At 47.3% G+C, this 22,009-nt stretch overlaps 1 protein-coding gene across 1 annotated transcript in view; it reads right to left on the bottom strand.

Annotated features, from left to right (window-relative positions):
* Positions 1-19,124, bottom strand: part of ATP10A (ATPase, class V, type 10A) — a 146,787-nt gene extending 127,663 nt beyond the window's left edge. The window contains exon 1 of the mRNA XM_012647992.1: positions 18,569-19,124. Coding sequence (XP_012503446.1) covers positions 18,569-19,029 — 461 coding nt within the window. The 5' untranslated portion in view covers positions 19,030-19,124. The remainder of the gene's footprint in view (positions 1-18,568) is intronic.
* Positions 19,125-22,009: the final 2,885 nt, after the last annotated feature.

The raw sequence follows: 22,009 nt of genomic DNA, 5'->3' as shown, positions 1-22,009 counted from the left end.
CTTTCCCACAGCAAATGTTTTTAATTTGGAGGAGGTCCAATTTATCATTTTTTCCTTTTATGGATCATGCTTTTGGTGTCAAGCCTAAGAATTCTTTGCTGGGTCCTACATCCCCCAAATTTTTTTACCTTTTTTTAGGCGTTTTATCATTTTACATTTAAAATCCTTCCCAAGTTAATTTTTGTGTGAGGTATGTAAAGTTTCTTCTTTTTTTCTTTCTCTTGCCCTATGGATGTCCATTTGCTCCCACACTATTTGCTGAAAGGCTATACTTCCTCCACTGAATTTATTTTGCTTTTTTGTCAAAAACTAATTGGGCATATTTGCGTGGGCTTAATACTGGGTTCTCTATTCTGGCCCATTAATATATGTGGCAGTCCCTTTGCTGACACCATACTATCACAAAATCTGTAGCTCTACAGTAAGCATTGGTAAGTGTATTTACACTTTATTATAAGTTTTCAAAAATCTTTTGGCTATTCCAGGACCTGTGCTTTTTCCATGTAAATATTAGAATAAGTTTGTCTATGTCTGCAAAAAACTTTGCTGAGATTTTGATAGCAATTGTGTTAAACCTATAGATAATTTTAGGGAAAACTGACATCTCTAGCATGTCAATTCTTCCAATCCAGCAACATGGTAAGTCTCTCTATTTATTTAGATCTTCTTTGATTTCTTTCATCAGCATTTTTCAAGGTTCATCATACAGATCCTATACAAGCTTTGTTAAGTTTATACTTAAGTATTTTATTTTCTTGGCGTAACTAAAAATGGGATTGTGTTTATGATTTCAGTTTCCACTTGTCCAGTGTCAGGATACAGCAATGCAGTCCATTCATATCTGTTGATCTTGTATCCTGGGATCTTAATGAGCTCACTAATTAGTTCTAAGAGGTTTTATTTCCGTCTTTATAGAATCAGTCTTTCAATATTAACTGTGAAGTTGGCTGTAGGTTTTTTGTAGATGTTCTTTATAGGGGGGTGGGAAGCACCTCCCTGAGTTACCTTTTGCTGTGGTGTGGGTGGGTGGGCAAGAGCCCCCGGGCCTGGGTCTCCCAACACCACTGGGTAGAGGAAACACAGGGTGGATCAGACTGTCCACTGTGCCTGGGGCGTGGAGGGAGACTTGGGGCTCCCTCGAAGTCTCTGTTGGGCTTCCCCTTTGGCCCAACAAAGCCTTTTTTTGTTTTTCTTTGTTTTGTTTTCATCTATACTTGTTGGCACCTCTGGTTATAGGTCTTCCAGTGCCCAGTCTGGTCTTATATGGTTGATAAAACAGAAGCCCAGTCCTCAAGTCCTGAGATTCCAGCCAGTCTGCCTTCTTCTATCAGTTTTCAGTGTCCTTTTATTGTCGTCCATTGAATTATCTCCGGGATTTACTTGTACTTACAGGGGAGGAGGAAGAAAAAGTGAAATACACTATCTTGTTCTGGAACCAGAAGTCCCTGTTTTTAAATTTTTCTACCATGTGTTTCAGTGAACCACCTAGAAAATAAAACATTAATTTGCTTTTACTTGTATTAATTTTTTTTTTGCTATATATCTGTGACAGCCATATTATTTTCATGCTGTGAACAGAATTTACCTAATCTATATATGTAATTAATGCCAACAGTCTTTTAGGCCTTGGATATAAACGTCACATCTGATTGTATAAGGTCTCTTTTCTAGCTAAAAGTTTTTGTTCTGTGATCAAGCAATCTTACTTAAATATCAAAATGACCTCCCTCTATTATCCTGAATTTCAAAACCTAGTGTTCTGAATGGCTGCCAGGAGGCAGCAACAGGTGGGGAATAGGTATGAAATTACACTGTGGAAACTCGTGTCCAATGTGGTTACCTCCTACGTGCCTCCTCCCTGGTGCCAGAGGGCTGTCAGGAACCCCAGGAGCAGCAGGCCCATCCTCCACCTCCCACCCCACACCCCCATCCTAGGGACGGCCTCAGCACTCTACACGTCACCACCCAAACCCACATCCATGGGTGCCGAGGCTTCCAGGGAGCACATCTCTGCAGATGTCAAAGTTCACCCCTCAGTGTAAGTGGAGACAAGACAGACGTGATTTAAATGTGGTAGGAGGGAAAGCATAATAAATTCTCTAAGAATCTGGCTGAACTTTGTCTTTAAAGACAGGATGATAGATTTTCCCAAACCAGAGCTCAGATTTGGTGCATAAAACAGTCCTCTCTCTTTAGGAATTTGTCATTTGCATGCCACATTATAGCAAAGGCACGTGCATATAGTCCTTTCAGACATCTAAGAATGAATACAGCTTCTTACAACATCACTTCCTAAACACTAACCTTACAGATTCCCATCTATTCAGAGTTTATCCGAGCATCCAGAATAGAAAACGTCCTTTGGGGACATTCAAGGAGAACTTGTCGCCAATATAAAGAAAGACGCATGGGCAGTGGCAGGAAACGCCCAAGGTCTGAGCTCTCTGGGAAAATCAAACCATGCCCACAGCTTCTGACACGGACACCACTAACTCTCGAAGCTGTTTTTGGACACTCTTTCCAGTTAATACAAGAAACTCTAAGTTCAAGAATACTCAGCAGGCACCACCTGAAAGGGATGGAGTCTCCTTTTTAACCAATTTCCTTCTTCCGGTGGTCTGGAGGCACAGTTTTAGAGTATTTGTCCAAAATGACAATGTCACCCTCTGCCAAAACTATGACAATGTCCACGATGCTTGACACTCATGTTCAAGACAAACCAAATGGAGATGACACCTTATTTTAATGCCACCCAAACAACAGGAAGGAGCGAAAGTTTCGGAAACAAATGCTGCAAGGCCCCCAAACACACAGCTATTAAAAATACCTCTGGCACACCCTGTAATTACATATTTATTATTTACAACGGGTTATATGTTGCATCACTGCAATTTGAGCGTTTTCATAAAGACGGGAGAGAATCTGTCATTCTGTAGGAAAGACATTGAGAGAACAGGTCTTGGATTTCTCCCCACCTCACATCTCTGGGCCAGCTGGAACCTCTACCAAAGCGAAGATTCACAAACTGCAGCCTCAAGTTAAATGACGATGCAAGGAAAAGAAAATTTGATGGGTCTTCCTGAGCAGAGGATCCTGCTTAGGGTAATGAAGTTGAAGAGATACTTTTCTCCTTTGTCACCATGTTCCTACTCTATTTGATTTTATGATGTCATATTTTTAAATAAAGAGATATATTAATAGGCCGGGCGTGGTGGCTCACGCCTATAATCCTAGCACTCTGGGAGGCCGAGGCGGGTGGATCGCTCAAGGTCAGGAGTTCGAGACCAGCCTGAACAAGAGTGAGACCCCGTCTCTACCAAAAAATAGAAAGAAATGATCTGGACAACTAAAAATACATATATATAGAAAAAATTAGCTGGGCATGGTGGCGCATGCCTGTAGTCCCAGCTACTCGGGAGGCTGAGGCAGGAGGCTCGCTTGAGCCCTGGAGTTTGAGGTTGCTGTGAGCTAGGCTGAGGCCACAGCACTCTAGCCCAAGCAACAGAGCCAGACTCTGTCTCAAAAAAAAAAAAAAGAGATAGATATATTAATTGCTCAGTTAATCAAAAGTGAATCAAATCACTGAAACTGCTTTCCTTTAAAAACAATTGCCATTTCCCTGTGGGCTTTTAAAATGTAGGTAGAGCAAGCCCTTACTCTGGGTGTAGCATCTCCCCCCACCTGCCCTCCTGCCCCACCGCTGCCCCACTCCCCCTAGGGGCAGAGAGAGAAGAGGGGAGAAGAGGGCTCCCTGCCTGTCCTGCCTGCACCACCCTCAGTGCAGTGGTGGGGAGGACAGACCTGACTCTGTGCCAGCTGCAAGACATCAGGGCACTGTGCACCCTCTGAAGATGTGCTCAGACCCTGGCTGTAAAATGAGACGGGGATTAGGGCTGGGAGCCTGCACCACAACCTCAGAGACACATGAGGTCATTTCAACAGCTCCTTGTCTTAATGATAGATTTTAGGTATGGCTAGTCTTTCTGTCCTTCCAATACCAGGTCACTGCATGCCTCCAATTTTACCAAGAGTGGCACAGTCCTAAACAAGGGCTACAGCAAAACGGATGGATAGAAGGCACCAATACAGGGAGAAAGGGCACCTGTGTGCAAGACCTTGGCTCTCACATCCTTCGGCTGTGATTCTTGGGACCTGTGAGCAAACGCTGGCAAGCAATTTCTCACTGTTGGACAGTGAGTCGAAGCAGGCACAAAGGGTGCAGACTGCAATGAGTGTTGAAGGAGATGTGACAAAAAGCCAAGGAGACCAAGTGAAGCTTTCAAAATCAAGAAGTCAGTGTGGATCATGCTCCTGTGCATACGTGTGTGTCAGAGAGAGAGAGAGAGAGAGAGAGAGAGAGGGAGGCCATCTTGGTGATGGCTGAAGTTGACCGTGACGAGGCCTGGCCACTACCACAGGAGCACACATCGAGCCTCCCCGGCACTGTCACTGTTTCCCACACTCTGCTGTGAACTCACAGCCTTGCGCAACCCTGTGGCCAACAGGCAGGGATTACCCTGAACTTCAAAGGAGTTTCAACCTCAGAAGAAAAGGGTAAGATAATATCTAGGCAACAAGACCACCAACAGAGCACTTAACCTGGCCTAAGCTGATAGCAATTCTCCCAAGCTCACTGTGTCACCGTCCACAGAATGATGCAGCATGGTGAGGATACCTGGCCGGCACCTCGCACACCTGTCCAATGGCAGCACCACGCTGAGTTAAGGGGTCAAAGCAACCTTTTTAGAGTTGATGAGGGCAACACAAAAGCTAAGAAGGAAGAGTCCCCATAGTTCATGCTGCCCTAGTCACCACCCCTAATTATGCCATCCTGGAAATCCATGCAAAATGTCTCCATGGATGAAAAGCATAATATATTCAAGCAGATATGCGTAAACCCATGCTGACGGCAGCATTGTTCACAAGAGCCAAAAGGTGGAAACAACCCAAGTGTCCATTAACAGATGAATGGATAGACAAAACGTCATCTATGCACACAATGAAACAGTACTCAGCCTTGAAAAGGAAGGAAATTCTGACACATGCTACAACAGGGATGAACCTTGAGGGAATTATGCCAGATGAAATAAGCCAGTCACCAAAAGACAAATACTGCATGATTCCCCTTCTATGCGGTACCCAGAGAGTGAAATTCATGGAGACAGAAAGTAGAATGGTGGTTGGTTGCCAGGAGCTGGGTGGAGGGGGGCATGGTGAGTTAGTGTTTAATGGGTGCAGAGTTCCAGTTGGGGAAGATGAAAAGTTCTGGAGATGGATGGTGGTGATGGGTACTCAGTAATGTGAACATACTTAGTGTCACTGAACTGAACACTTAAAAATGGTTAAGATGGCCAATTTTAAGTTATATGTATTTACCATAATAAAACAACTTTCCAAAAGTAAAGCACAGGAAAGTGCATGTTCAAGGAGCATGACGTTGTGTGTGTCGAGGGAGCACAGCTCAGCTGCCCGGTGTAAAAGTGACAAGCCCGAAGCCCCGTGTTAGCACTCAGTCCATTTCTGGGAAGGGGAGGGAGTCAGAGGACCCCACGTCTCAGGCCTCCACCATCAGAACTGACACCCACAGCACATAGGGAGGGGCTGTCCCTGTGTACACAAGCGGACCTTGGTGGTGGCCCCAGGCCACCTGGGACTCTAAAACTTTCTGAGTATCCCTGGATAAAAGAGAAATCATAAGAATGAACTGTTTACTAGACTGACATGCCACTGACAGTGTGCAATGTTCTTTCAGTGATCTAAAATGACACAACATAAAGCCACTTGAGGACACTCTGGGGCAATGGTCCCTAAAGTGAGGCTCATACACAAAAAATACACCATCACTGGGGTTCAGAAAAATACTACAACTTTTGTTTGTAATTACCATTTATCTTATTCTTTTATTTGTATTTTGTATATATTTCAATGGATGGAATGTATTTATGCATTACATACCTATAATTTATAAATAAACACACACCCACCTTGAGTGTGCACGCACAAATACTTTTCACTGACAAAGGTGTGAGATCAAAAACATCCTGAGACCACTGCTGTAGTGAACCAGCTACATGGCAAAGAATTGATAACATTTAAATTTTTCTAAAAAGCATATGTGCAACTTCTTTGTCAACACCCTTGTTAAATTCTAGGTCCTCACATTTATCAGGATAACTATCTGGCATTACACACTTCCTCAAAAGCCAGAAAAATTTAAACAGCTTAAACCTTTTGACACTCAGGTACAAGATCAAAAGAACACAGGATGCCCAGGCTGGGTAGCACCACGGGGTGGTGGCCCTGGGTAACATCGCCTGGGGTCCCAGAGCCCCAGTGCCACCTATTCTGCGCCCCAGCTCTGCCCCTTTGGGGCTGAGACCTCCCTCTCTGGGCTGCCGTTTCCTCAGGTCAATGAAGAATTCATAAGCACCTCACTGGGCTACCTGAGAACTGCATCAAAGAAGTTCATAAAAATTCTGGCAAGTATATAGTGCCAGAGAAATATATGAAGGCAGTAGCCCTGGAGGATTATTTTAAAATGTATGTCTCATTATTATTCGAGTGTGGTGAGGCTGACAGAACAGGAGAGAACAGTCTTTGAAAAGAGAGTTCCTTACTCAGTTTTCAAGAGAAGGAGCTGCCACACCTTGGGGGGCTGCCACAGGGCGGAAGCACCAGGATGGACCTAGAGGCAGAGGGAGTGGGAGAGAGGAGGGAGCCTTTACTGTGGTTCCCACAGGAAAGAATGGGAGGGGAGGGGTAAGCAGGCTTAGAATCAAGTAGTTTGAAAAATTTTAGCAGGTTCTGGGACACAGGACTGTCCCAGGTTGCCTGGTACCTGGACCTGGGCTGTTTAGGTCAGGCCGGTAGTGGCCTGAGGGTGAAAGCTCCATTGGTTGGTTTGCACAGGGAAGTCATTCCATCTCTAAGAATTAGCTACACCTGGGAGGGGCCATCCCTCCAGGGTCACCAGGGCCCCAGAAGTCAAAGCATCAGAACACAGAAAATAAAAAGACACGGTTAATCCAGGATTGAATGAGCAAGAACTAACTTAAGATGTCACTGCAAGCAGTAGATGGGAACGGAGCCCAGAATTACAGACACCACCCTCCCTCTGTCCCCAAGGGCACATTAAGAAGGAATTCCCATTAAGTCCTGCCAGACACTTCTCAGAGGAATTAACACAGAGGATGGGAAATTGAGAAGGGAAAAAGAAGAAAGGAAGACCAGAAACCAGGAGGTTAACAGTGATCAGCCCAGGACTCAGCTCAGCGCTGGTCCTCACTCACCCGGGGGCCTCTGCGCGTGTGGCCTCCTGGCCCACAGCACGCTCCCCACCACGCAGCAAGCAGATTTCCATGTAATGAATCAAACTTTCCATCCTACTTAAAAGCAATGATTTTCTCCCCCCGCCCCGAAAAATTTGTAAATGGAAAATGTTACAATGCAAGTCACAAAGAGAGTTAAATGCCAAGAAAAGTTGCACACATCTGATTTCACTAAATTCTGTTGTGGCAAAGTGAATAAATAAAACAATGACAATGAAGACAATGACAATATGAAATGTTACTGCCTAGGTTTCTACCAATGAGTCATGACCTATATAACAAAAATATGCAGTTCCATTAAAGTACTCTGTTTTAGAAAATAAATACATGCCACATCTATCTTGAGAATGTTAAAAATCACTTTGACTTATTTAAAAATGGCTTGTTTGTTCAGAGAGACAAAAGTTGAGGGCATCCCAACAGGTACAGTAGCCCCTTCCAGATAACTCCCGCTGTTCCTGCTGCGCTGTCTTTCTCCCTTGGATCGCTGAATTTTCTAAATTAATAGATTGCCCAGGCCACTGCGCACTGGAGATGGCGGAGACAGAGAGAGTGGATGCGCTTTCTAACCGAAATGAAATTGATCTCCAACTTGGCAAAGAGCAACGGGAGAGGCTCGGACTGTGTCTGGTACACTCTTGTCTCTGGCCAGGCCCAGGAGAGAAAAGCCCAGAAAAGGGGATATGGCCACATTTTCAAAGCCAGCCCGCCACAGGAGAGGCGTGTCCCCAGGCTAGTCCTCTGCGTGCTCCCCAGTTTGGGAGAATGCAAGGGCTGAGCGAGACCAGGCGTCCCCGCTGGCTCGGACCAAGGGCCACACCCGCCTGCACCAGCTGGGGCGCGGTAACTCACGCCTGGGCGCCAGAGCAGCTCGAGGGGAGAGCAGCCAGCCTGTCGCCACAGACTGTGTCTCCAGGGTCTGCCGCTCACCTCCCACCCACTCTGCTGCACAGAGCACCCGAAGGTCCCCAGGGTCACATTTGGACAAAGGATAGAACTTGGAACCAACATTTAACTGTCCTGAACTTGACTTATTTTAACTATTAACAGAAATACCCAAAAACAAAAGGCAGAAGACAAGAGTAGTGAAATGTTGTAAAACTCTAAAGATGACTCAGTTCAAACCCCTGGTCACAGCTTGGGTTTCCTGCCATGCTGTTAACCCCTCACGTACTGGATTCCTTTAGGGGCAGAAGTTTCCATGCAGAATAAGGAAAGCAGACAGAGGATGTGGGAGCCAGTCGGAGGTTCCAGGCATGCAGAGCTTGGGGGCAGGGGGCCTTGCCTAGTCAGACCTAGCTCGCCCTCAGGTCTGTTTACACCCTGGGGCCCTTCTAGAAAAGTCCTACAGTTCCTACAGAGGAAAACCTGATGCTGAAGAAAAAAATAAGGCAGGCAGGTCCCTGAGCTGATCTGAAGTTCCCTACTACTGGAAAGCTCACAGGTCTCCAAAGCAGGCACTAAGCGCCCTCCTGAGAGGTCCTGCACGGCGCATCTCTGCCAGGAAGCTCTCCACTGCTGGTCTAGGTGCATTTTCCTTTTGGAAAGCAAAGACTTACTTTAAGTTTTTTAATTGTTATAACTTGATAAGCAAAAATGATTCAAAGACATCACTAAATGGGTCAATGAATTAAACTCATTTCATGCTTTTAAACAAATCCCCCCAAAAAAGTTATTACCAAATCCAATTGCATTTATAATACACACCGCACTGCCTTTTAAATTATTAATTTAAACAAATAATGTCTTAATTTTACTATCTCCCAGAGGGCTTTTTCCAGTGAGGTCCATTTCTCAGAAGATATTGGAGCCAACTCACAGTACCCCTGGATTCTTGGCAGTCCATAAGTTAGCAATGAGATTTCAGGAGCTATTTTCAGTATTTCAAAATGCTTTTCAAAAACTGTACATTTACCCATGGTAAAACTACTTAGGCTAAAAGACACCTACAGTTCTTTCTTTGAGTTTAGAAGTACATCTACTTCAGTGTCTTCAAGTGAACAAACATTTTGACCAAAAGATGTTAATAACAACGCTAGCGATAGCAGCAGTATTAGTGATGATAATGAGTACAGCTAACCTTTTCAAATACTTACCTGACTGTGGCACCACACCCCACCCTTGTGTGCCTTAAGTTGACAGCACACCCCAGGCCACTATCTTCCCTTCTCCCCTCCCTCCATCCTCCCTCCTTCGAAGGAGAACCCTGGCTGAAGAGACACGCATCCTGCCTAGCATCTAACTGCTGGCAAGGGTTCAACCTCATTGAGGGTGTTGGGGCTCAGAAACTGATACCCCAAAATATGGCACTTTGACATGATAAACTGAAGAAACCTCCAGGTCTCTCTGAACTTTTCTCCCCTCCTGTCTCTCAATCTTCTGTCTCTCCCAAAGCACAGGATGAAGTTGTTCTCTCAAGTTCCCTTATTGCCTACAGTCCCAACTCACCAAAAAAAAAACAACAATTAATTACCTTTACCTCTGGTCCTTTTCCTGAGTTTTCATTAACTGAACTCATATTGCAGGAAGAAAGACTGAAGTCTGTTAACACACCTGGAATGACCTGTCACAAACCATTGTCTGTTTTGTGGGCCCAACAGATTTTGTCCTAAGCCATTGTATGTTCTTCAATCCCATTGAATTACCCTAAAAATAATTTACTACCCCTCCAAAATCATCCACACTTCCCCATCTCCTTTTCCCCTAAAAAGAAGGGTATGTAAGCATCTGTGCCCATTGGGATACTGGATATTCATTCTCCTCCAATCCCCCATGCTCACACTAAAATAAATTTGCATGCCTTTTTTCCTATTCATAGGCCTTTTGTCAGTTGAACCTTCACAGGGTGAAGGGGAAGTTTTCCCTAGGCCCCCTACAAGAGGATTTTAATTGTCTCTGATTAATTTAAAATGGGCAAAAGAATTCATTATTACCTAATAAAAATGGTTTGGTAGGCAAAGTATTCCAAAATACAGTACCCTCAGTGTAAAAATAACCACAGGGTATGTGCAGGATTGCAATGCATACAAACTGTACTCTGGGAAAATGCAAAACAAGTAAACATAGAAAGCCAAGCTAGGCATATTCCAAAAAAGCAGAAATCAAAACAGCCTCAAGTTTCCTGTAAGTTCCTTCAAGGTGCTATATATAGCAAGGTAAGTCTTGTACAAATAAGTACATTGGGCGTCCCTGTCGCAGGGATTCAACAGTAAGCTAGATCATGCTGTGTCAGGCAAGAACTTAACAGGCACTCACAGCCCCTTCTCAATCTAACCAAGTCAAGGAATCCAGAATGTGGATAAGCCTTGTCTTTAAAACGTTCTTCCAGTCTGGGCATGGTGGCTCACGCCTGTAATCCTAGAAGCTGGGAGGTACAGGCAGGAGGATCACTTGAGCTCAGGAGTTTGAGACCAGCCTGAGCAAGAGTGAGACCCCGTCTCTATTAAAACTAGAAAAAATTAGCCAGGCGTGGTGGTGTGTGCCTATGGTCCCAGGTACTCTGGAGGCTAAGGTAGGAGGATTGCTTGAGTCCAGCAGTTTGAGGTTGCAGTGAACTATGATGACACCACTGCACTCTACCCAGGGTTGACAGTGAGGCTATGTCTCAAAAAAAAAAAAAAAAAATGTTTTTCCAAAAGTGCTTTTCTGTGAGAACCTGACCTATCTTAGGGAAAGGGCAGTTCTTCATGGGATGGCACTGCCCTAAACATGGGCATCACATACCAAACAGCAGCCCAACCCCTGAACGCCAAGTACCAGAGACAATGCCAGTTACTATGCTAACCAAATATTTGCCAACACATCTAGAGGCAGTACTGTCCCCAAAGTGAGACGACCTGATCCCTCCCTTGCAGGAATGATGAAACCTGTAGAAATTAAATAGAGAATAGGAAAACAATAGAGAAAAATAAACAATACGAAAAGTTGGTTCTCCGACAAGATCAGCAAAATTGGGAAATATTTAGCTTGACTGACCAAGCAAAAAAAAAAAAAGAAAACTCAAAGTATTAAAATCAATAATAAAAAGATACATCCCCATCAACCTTACAGAAATAGAAAGAATACTATAAAAGAATACTATGAGCAAGACTATTCCAACAAATAAGATAACTTAGATGAAATGGACAATTTCCTAGAAAGACACAACTATCGCAATTGACACAAGAAAAAACAGAAAATCTGAATGGACCTGTAACAAGCAAAGAGATTGCATTAGGAATCTTTAAACTCTCCACAAAGAAAAGCCCAGGCCCAGACTAAAGTTAACTTCAAAGCCGAATTATTCTGAACATTTAATAATAATTAATACCAATTCTTCACAAATTCTTTCAAAAAAGAGAATAGTAGAAACACTCCCCAATTCATTCTATGAAACCAACATTTTCCTGATAGCAAAACCAAACACACACACATACATACACACACACACATACATACACACACCCCACAATATCCCATATGAATACAGATGTAAAATTCCTCAACAAATTCTGGTAAACTGAATCCAGCAAAATATAAAAACAGATTATACGCCATGATCAAGTAAGATTTATCCCAGGAATGCAAAATTGGTTTAACATTTGAAAATAAAGCACAAAAGCCACATGATCATTTCAATAGATGTGGAAAAAGCATTTGACAAAATCTAACATCCTTTCTTGATAAAAGCACTCAACAAAGTAGGAATAGAAGGGAACTTCCTCTACCTCCAAAAGAGCATCCGTAAAACCCCACAGCTAGCATCATACTTCATGGTGAAAGATAACGTTTTCCCTCTAAGATCAGGAACAAGAGAAGGATGACCATTTTTGCCATTTCTGTTAAACATGTACTGGAGCTTCTAGCTAGGTAAATTAGGTAATAAAAAGAAATACAAGGTATCAGATTGGAAAGGAAGAAGTAAAACTATCTCTACTTACAGATGTCATGATTGTATATAGAAAAGCCTAAGGAATCCACCAAACAAGGACTAGATATAATAAATGAGTCATCAAGGTGGCAGGACACAAGATCAACATGTAAAACGACTGACCAAAACTCATGAATGCATTAATGGAGAAACTGGATCTGAAGAAAGAATGTAGTTTAATGAATAGTTTTGCATTAACGTTAATGTCTTAGTTTTGACCATTACAGTACAGTTAACTCTTAAAATTAGAGGAAGGTGGGTGAGGGGTAGACATCTGTACCATTTTACAACTTTTCTTTGAGTCTAAAATTATTTCAAAACAAAAAGTATAAAAATTTTACAAAGATAATTGGTTCCTATCGGAAGATGCTAGTGATCCAACATTAATCACTTATCTCTCCTTTCTTGTATGGGTGGTACCACTGGGAAACCAGCCAGTAGATAAGGGGCAGTGTGTCTTTATAAAAGTACTTCCAATAATGAATGGAAGAATCAGAACACCACCATTTTGCAACCTCTAACAAATCAGTAGATATAGGCAGTGATTGTCAACAACTGCCAACATCACAAAAGGAGGGATGAGTGAACATATGTGTGTCTTGATGGAAGTGCAGAACACCACCTATAAATGTGGTTTTGATTTGACTGGCTAAAAAAATTTTTTAAAAAATGTGGTTTTAACCAAAAAACAAATTCAAACCTTAACCTGATGAAGTACTGGAGAAATGTCTAGACCCACCTACCACTTCACAGGAATGACAGTACAAAAACACTTGTCACATCATAGCACACAAAAGTAATCAGCAAGATTCAGGCCACGGAAAACCCCACAGGACAAATAACCCAATTTCTTCAAAATAAATTATAAGGGACAAAAGAGAGATAGAGAAAAGGAGTTTTCGAGGCCAAAATCTATAGACTAAAGGAGACTTACAAGATGTATCAGCCAATCGCAATAAGTAGCTCTTATTTAGATTTCATTCAAACATACAAATTGGAAAAAAAATACATTTATGAGACAAGTAGAAATTTGAACACAGACCAAGCATTTAATAATATTAAGAAATTTATAATAATTCTTTAGGTATACCAATGGCATCTGTAGTTTAGCTTAAAAACAGAGTCATACTTTTCCACAGACAAATACAGAAACATTTACACATGAAATGCCACAATGTCTGACATTTGTTTCAAAATAACAGGAGAGGAGGGAGAGGCTGAGAATACAGATCATACAGTGTTGGTCATAAGCTGCTAACCGCTGAAACTGGGTGATAGTACACAGAGGTTTATTACATGTGCACATCTCTGTACATGTGAAACTTTCTATAATAATTTTTTTTAAAGAGGCCTATTGTTCCTGGGGTGGGGATGGCAAGTAGGGGAATAACTCCGAAGTGGAGTCAGAGTAGGATGGATCTGGACTCCAATCATGGCACTGCCATCTCCTAATAGCATGACCTTAGGCAAGCTATTGAGCCTTAAAGCCTCAGTTTCCTCATCTGTGAAATGGGGATGTGAAAATGATAGGATTGTTGGGAGGATAAAAAGGAACTGTGCATATGGAACATTTGGCTCATATTAACATATTAACAAGTTAAAAAAAAAAAAAAAACAACTATCCAAAGAATGAGACTGCCTTCTGATGGTAACTAAGTTTTTAGGGAAAGAAACATTCTTTTTCCACTACAACCTAGCCTCAAGAGCCCAGTAATATATGAGATTTAACAGGTATCAAAAGAAAAATTAGATCAGTTGGAGAAGAAATAGAAGAAAAAAAATTTTTAATTAAAAAAATTATTTCCAAAAAACATGTGAATGGCTATGTGGAAATATTATTCCTTAAGTATCCCATACCCCCACATACTTGTGGAGATGACAATCCTACTTAAGGAGAACTGGCAGGATCCTCTAAGGCCCGAGTCATGTCCTGGTGTCTCTGCTTTTGCAAATCTTTCCCTTCAAATGAAAAAAGATGCTGTGCTTCCCAGGGAAAGGTGTTTTTGCTGCTGGCCTCCTGTTGTAGTAAGAGGGAGAGGAGGAGGGAATACCCCTAGCAAGGGCCAAGGGCACCACAGGGGAAGAGGCATGCCTCACCGGTAATGAGAGGGAACAAGACACAAAGGGAGAAGTGAGAGAAGGGAGACGGGAGAAATAAAAAACCTGGCAGAAAAGAAAACAAAAGGAGGACTTTGTTGAGTGAGACTATCACCTTCTCATCTGCTAGGCTCTTCCGAAACAACAAATCATGACACAGAGGGGACACAGGTTGGACAGATAACCCGAGTGGACTGGGAAAATGAGTGAGAACTAAGGGAAAGGGAAGAGACAAAAGTTAGGGTAATTCCAAAATAAGCAGAGGGCTCCCCCCCACCAACCTGTTTTCCCAGAAGATGGAAAGACACCAAGAGGTCGCACTCAAACCCAAGTGTGGAGCCCAAAGGATTCACCATTCTAGATACAGACACTAAAGGTATAACAAGATTATATTCGAGTCATCACAAAGTGTACGGAAGCAAAAGGGAAAAAATAGAGAAAATGATACAATAGCCCAGGCAGGGTTTGGGGCAAAGATGGAGGCCAAAGGCAGAGGGCCTCTGGAAGCAGGGCACCTGGGAGTAGGGCACCTGGAGGCAGGGCACCTGGGAGTAGGGCACCTGGAAGCAGGGCACCGGTCTACTGACTGTCAGTGCTGCCTCTCACCCTACTGTCAAGATGGTGATGAGAGTGCTTTCTCCTGTGCACCTTCCCTGGTGCCTTCCTTTGCTTGAAAGATTCTTCTTTAATTTCCTCGGTCTTCCTCTGATAGATAGATGCTTTCTGCCTCCAGGACCCCCGCCCTCCCCAGGTGAACTTACCACCCCCCACTCCTCCAGCCCCGCTCGCCAATATCCCTGAGGTTCTTCAGCTGCCCCTTCAGTCCCAGCGCCTGGTGTGTCTGCCTTGTCCCATCTGGACACTCCATGCTGGAGACCCAAGTCAGCACATGATAAGTCGAAGCCCCCCACAGAAGCCTAAGGCCGCCCAGGACTCCCACCAGGGCGCACTCTGAGTGTGTGTATGGAGAGGTGAAAGGGGGATCGAGCTCAGACAGCTCCTTTCTTTCCACCCATGGCCCGGGGGGAGATGGCTTCTCTGGCCAGCTTTTCCCAGCACCAAGGAGGTCTACATGGCCAAGAGGGCCTTCCCACACCCTCCCCATTCTCCTAGAGATGCTGGGTGAGGGGGTCCTTCCCATGGGCAAGCACCACAGGCAGGATCTCACCCCCAGAATCCCCCAGTGCTCTCTCTCAGCCTGCTCTGCCTGGCTCAAGAGGATTTTCCTAAACAGAGTCCAAAATCCATGAGAGGATAACATGAGCTCTGGACAAGGAAACAAGAGGACTGCTTCTCAAACACCCATGGCCTAGGATGCTGCATTTCTAACAACCTCTGTAAGAGATTCTCATAGAGAGGGGGCCCAAGGACCATTTCATTGAGATACACCACATAAGTAACAGTACAAATGAGAGACACCCTACAGGCTATAAGTCAGAATACAAAGGAATGTCCAAGAAGTCACCCTCTAGGGACAGTGTTATCAGGTGAGACGTCCCTCCCTAAAGTTTGCTCTTACTCTGCACTAACATATGCTCTACCTGCAGGGAACACCCGTGCACAGCAACTAGAGCAAACACACTTGGAGGAGGCACATCACAAACTAGACCCTGGCGGTTCACAATCATGCTTCTGATTTTCTCTGCAGAAACTAAAGTCACTGAACAGACTTTGGCCTGACACAGAAGTCATTTTCCCAGGCTTCTCTTGCACTGTCCCAGTGCCAGGTCCCCTAGACCCTGGGCCTCGTGTCCATGCCCCGCTGCCTACCGCCACACCCTATAACCTGTTCCCCATCTCTATGCCTTGATCTTGCCATGTCCCCCACTCCCCACTCCCTCACCTGCAGCACTTGCCCTCCCAGCCCCTTGTCTGATCACATTTTCCCAGGTCCTGGCCCTCTGGGAGGCCTCTCCTGACCTGGGGCCTCCATCCCTGGGCTAGGAGCCCTGCCCAGGGCCTCACCCAGTGGACACGCAAACTCTGGGTGGGACCCAGCCTCCTCCTACTTCCATCCCCAGGGCCTGCCAACACCAACTCAGACTTTCTGGGACTGGAAGAATTTGACCTGCCTTCCCAGGGAACAATGAACAGAAGTGGGGCATTGGGCTGACTGTCCTCAGGGCAGTTGGAAAGTCAATGTAAAATGCTGACAGTTTCTGCAGTAGGAAAGAAGACAGGGTCTGAGGGGTAATTAAGACACCCTGAGTCAAGGACTGTACTTGAGCACTCAGAAATCCAGCTGGGTCAGAGTGGAAGGGGAGGGGATCCTGGACCGGTGTGGTCCAAGTGGAAGCTGAGGCTTCAAAGTCCCATGAAGCCTTGCTAGGTCATGGAGTCAAGAGAACTGCTTTTAGATCCCAGCCTCAGTCTTCTCATCTGCAAGATGGGGGTGATAGTTATTATAAGGATCAAATGAAATAAGGAGTTAAAAGTGCTTTGCCAACTGAAAATAAACTATATTTCCTGATGCCTAAGTATTTCTGAAAAGGAGGCTACAGGAGTTATAGGCTCAGTAATAACAGGAAGTGGTATGCATGCAAAGCCTTAACCTACTAGAGCCCCAGCAGGGTTCTGTGGTACAGAGTCCTCACTCTGGGGACGCTGAGGGTGTCTGTGTAAGGGATGCCCCCTCCCTTCCCTGCTGAAGCTTCTGGTGAAGGGGAGCCAGGAAATCCCGCCCATTTCCATCGATGTCACGCTTGCTGGCTGGCGATGGGCACCTCCGGAGAGCAAGCTGGGTGGCGTTACTCAAAGTGTGGGCCGTCACGTAACAAGCACCTCCATGCTAATCAAATGCTCAGATTCCTGGGCCCAATCCCAGGAATCAAAAACTGGTGGTTCAAAAACTTTGGAGAACTGTTATTTTTAAGAAGCTCCTCAAGTGATTGTTATATGTTTGCGAAGCAAAGCACAGGAATATTGGAAAAGCTGTGCAGTCAGGAAAACCGAGGCGAAATACCAGCACACTACATAACACCTGTGTTAACCTGGGAAAGCTGCTTGACCTCTGTGAACCTCTGCTGACTCTCTCTTTACATACAGTAAATGTGAAGCACAACCACTGCACTGTAGCTGGGAGGTGACAGGTACTCAAGTGCGGAGACATATATTCGCAGTCTTCATCTAAGCTATCCTAAGAGGCAGAAGCAAATGTGACACTTTTAGGGGAAACAATTGCCACTGAGAGGGCAAGGGGGCTTCCTAGGGTCTCCTCATGCATGATGGAAGCCGATATGCTAATGTCCTCCTACTCAGAGGCCCATCTCAGTCCCTACAGGAGGGATCAAGCAAGGTGAAACAGGAGGGAAAAATGGGCTGAGCTTTGGCCAAAGGCTAGGACCATCCACCTTCCTAGGAGGGGGACCTTGAGGTGGCACTGGCTGCTAGATCCAGCTCCAAGATGGGTCTCCAGCCAAGTGGCTCTCTTGGGGTGGGGGTATAAAGGAGGAAGGGTGGCAGGCATCCCTGACAAGCCCAGCCTGAGGGTCTACAGCTCTGGGGAAGCACAGGGAGAGAGAAACAGAGCAGGTGGAGCCCATTGGAAGGTCCTGCTACTAACCTTCCAGTGGCAGAGCTTACAAATGCCTCAAAGCCTCTTTCCATCCGGAAACAGGTTAATATTTAATATTAAGAAAATTGTATGAGCTCACGTCAGTGGAAGGACGCTGCTGTTACTACCACTGCCCTTCTATCTGATCTGTGTCGGGCCCATCACAACTTGGTGGTAGTTCCACTCTGTTTTCCCAAGACAAGCTGTCATCTAATACTGAGCTTTATATTCCTGAGTCGGTTGTTAAACATCCCAGTCCACGGTGCCTGGCCAGGCTGAGGCAGGAACTTCAGACGATGGTGCCCTGTTTTGGATTTCCCTCCCTTTTACTTCGGGCGGGAGCTGTGGGGATGAGGATGCCCAGCAGCCGCCAGATTTCAGCCCTGGGATCATTCTGGCTCAGACGCGGAGTCAGAGGAACAGTCCGGGACGGGACAGGGAATCGCCGCGCGCCCCGCCATCTAGGGCATCCGTCAGTCGCGGCCCGGCGCAGAGGGCCCTTGGCGGCGTAGTGCCTTCACCCGGCACCGGTCCCGCGCGGCCCGGCCCTCCGCCCCGAGTCAAGCCGTTCCTCAAGCATCCCTGTCCCGTGCCACTCACACCGCGCCCAACACCAAGTTCCCGGGAGCGCCCCGGCCCTGCGCCCACTCCGCGCTCGCCCGCCCCGCTCGCCAGACTCACCTGCTGAAGACGAGGCAGCCCAGGTGGTTGATCTCGTGGTCCGAGCGGTGGCGGCTGTAGTCCTCCCACAGGTCCTTGAAAGCCGTGACGGCCAGGATGAAGAGCACCGGCGCCAGCGCCAGGCCGGGCTGGAAGGCGTTCACCGCCGGCACGAAGTTGAGCAGCGCGATGAAGACGAAGTACACGTTGGCCAGGCGGTGGAACTGCTCGAACAGGTTCTTGGGCAGGAAGGACAGCAGCGTGTATTTGGTGGTCTTGAGACGGTTGTCGGCCAGCTGCTGGGCGCACACGCGCCGCCACCGCTCGCCCTTGGCCGCGCCCGCCGCGGGGTCCTCGGCGCCCGGGGGCGGCAGCAGGTTGGAGCGCACCGTGCGCGTCCTGCTTTCCCGGCGCCGGCGCCGCCGCCGCCGCCGCCGTCCCGGGGGTCCGGGCTCGTCGGCCGCCGCCGGCTCCCGCTCCATGGCCGCGTGTCGCCGCGCCGGGCTCCTCCGCCACTCACGCCCACCCGCGCCAGCCTCTTAGGTGATCATCGCCCGCGGCGGCGCGGGCTCCCTGCCTGCGGAGCACACGGAGACCGCGGTCAGCGCGCCGCGCGGCCGGCCCGCCCCGCCCAGCGCGCCCAGCCCGCGTCCGGCTCCCGCCGCCCGTCCGCAGTCCGGCAGGGCGCGGCCGGGCAGGGAGCCACGGGCGCAGAGCCCGCCTGTCCTCGCTCGCGCCGCCCACCCGCTCCGCCCTCGCCCCGCGCCCCGCGCCCCGACTCAGACACGCCGGACACCGCGAAACGAGAAGAGCCAGAGCTGGAAACTTTCGAGGGGTTTAGTTTCGTTTCCCAGAAGCGTCAGTTCGGTCCCAAAACACTGAAAACGCGCGCGCTGCCGCCGGTAGCTGAGAGAAAACTGCGGACTGCGAGAGAAAGGGCCCTGCAGTCCCGGGCAGCCCGCGCGCTTTTCCAGGGCCAGACCTGCCTGGTCCGGGATGGGGAGAGGGTCTCGGGGGACTCCGGAATAGGAACTTCCTCTTGGTACCAACTGGAGTCAAAGTCCGAAGGAGGCGCGGCATATCAATGCTCCCGTTTTTAAGTCTTATTCACGGAGCACATCTGGTTCTGGGGAAACCCCGTGAAAGGGGGGAGGCCCTGTGAAAGGCAGTTCCACATTGCCTCTATGACCTGCCCTACCCTACTACCCACCTGCTTTAAGATTCAGTTCTTGGATGAAGTAGACTGTTTCCTTTCTATGATCATCACTGCCTTTCCTTACACCACTAAATAAGGATTTTTTTTCTTTCTTTTTTTTTTTTCCTTTTCCATGGAAAGAAAGACTGTTTCACTGTAGCAAAGACAGGCATTGGTCTGCAGGCATTTGAGTCTCTTTTTCCCTCCCTGGGAAACCACGAAGACCAAAATGTCCCTTTTGTGCTGTAGTTCTGAGGTGGCTGAGGTGGCGGCTATGACCCAAACAGCCCAGGAATGGAGGATGGTTGCTGGGGAGGGGCGGATCAGGACAGCAGGCAGAATGTGGGGCAGAGGGCTCCCCTCCGTATTCATGGGGTGTCAGAGAGAGGCGGGTGAAAAATGGGTGATGCCAGAACAAACTTGGCCCAGAAAAAAGAGTGGGGACTCCCCCACTTCTGCAGAAAGATCCCACAGATGTACTACAGCTGTGACTGTCTGCCTCCCACTTGAGAAGTACTGAGCTGGGAAGCAGGAATTTCTTGCCTGGGAGGCCATGGCTGTGGGTGGGCCCTGGACCGGGGCTCCTCCTTCATGTGCCTGCTAACAAGTCATTTCCCTAGCTTGGCTCAAATCACTTAGGTGCCCCCACCACCCTCTCTCGGACTGGCCCTCACCTCCTGCACCCTGGCTTACCCCTGCCCAGTTATGCCTGGCTTTCACATCTCTAGGGCAGCTCTGCTGCAGTCCACAGTATTTACCAGAATCCAGTGTCAGGGCATAGTGACAGGTACTAAGAAAATATTACAGGCCACATATGGAGTCCCTCCCTTCCCCCCAGTCACAGAGGTACAATTTTGAGGTGTGGAGGCCCAGATCAGAGAAAGGTTTGGCTGAAGTATCTGCACTTTCAGGGAGGGAATGAGCTTTCATGTGGACCGGTGGCATCCCAAACTGAGTACAAATAGCAAGTGAAGGGCCACGGCTCCCCCTGCCCTGTGCCTGACACCATGTTCTCCTCTGTCAGCCCACCCAGTGACGCCTGAGCCCTGCCGGCTCCCTCCATTCCCACAGTGGCCTGCTGTCTTCACAGGTGCCCCCAGGTTTGTCCCAGAGCCTCCCAGTCTCCTTGCCGTTGCCAAAGTAACTACTTGACCCCTTTGTTTCATTTCCTTACCCTGGAGCTTCCAGGAGTCCCCCGTTGCTTACAAAGTCAGATGCTGACTCCTCAGGCAGAGGTCCCTTGAGGCTGGGAGGGGAATTGGCACCAACGTGCTGATTTAATTCTGCCCCTCCCTAGTCCCAGCCCAGCCCCAGGGCGAGTGATCTCCTCACCCTCCTCAGAACAGGCCTCCACATCCCATCTACATTCCGCGCTGAGGTTCCAAGATTCCGTGAGTCACACTGCTCCTTAAACCTGGAATCTTTCCCCACCTGCTCTTTACCAATCCAAACTCAGTATTTGCGATAGAGCCTCAACTCACCTCACAGCAGGTCTCCACGCTATGTGATCCACCCGACTTTGCAGGGGTTTTGAGCTCAGATGTGTTCTGCCCACTAAACCCTCAGATTCCTGACTGGCCGGGCAAGGCCAAGGCTCTCATGTGTTCTGGCCATCTGGACCACGGGGCGCTGCTCGGCCCCAGGCAAATCACTGTAATCATCCTTGTTTGGTATATACTATTATTCATCACCTGTTGTGCGCCTGGCCCTGTCCTAGGCCCTGGGGATACGGAGAATAGTGGAGGACGGGAGACATCCTCGGGGAGCTGCAGCAACTAGGCACAAAATCATGAGACCCTCCAGAGAGTCAACAGTGGACCCCAGAGGGTTTCAGGAATGACGAAGAGAGACCTTTCCAAAGAGGGGGAACTTGAGTTGGAACCTGACAAGATGGGGTGGAAGAACCTTCCAGGCAGAGGGAACAGCTCTGTAGAAAGGCCCCCAAGAAGGAGAAATCTCAGAATGCTTAAGAAACAGGGGTAAGGCCTCTGTTTCGAGTTCATTCAGAAACCTCTAACTCCAGGGCCTTGTGCTTGAGGTGGTGAGGACACTTGGGGAACACCAGGTCACTACTTTCTGGAGCCCTGAGTCCTCCTGTGGGAATCCCAACAGAGAGGGCTCAGGAAATGAAGGGACACAGGGAACGGGGCCAGGAAGGATGTGCTCCTGTGACTGCAGATAGGACAGTCAGCGGGGGTCTCCCCAGCAGCAGTAAGCAGAGACCTCAGGACACAAGCAGTACAGACATCTGGGGAAGAAACAACACG

The sequence above is a fragment of the Propithecus coquereli genome, unplaced genomic scaffold (assembly GCF_000956105.1).
Source record: "Propithecus coquereli isolate 6110/MARCELLA unplaced genomic scaffold, Pcoq_1.0 Scaffold28, whole genome shotgun sequence".
Lineage (NCBI taxonomy): Eukaryota > Metazoa > Chordata > Mammalia > Primates > Indriidae > Propithecus > Propithecus coquereli.
This window is presented reverse-complemented; position numbering and strand designations above follow the sequence as displayed.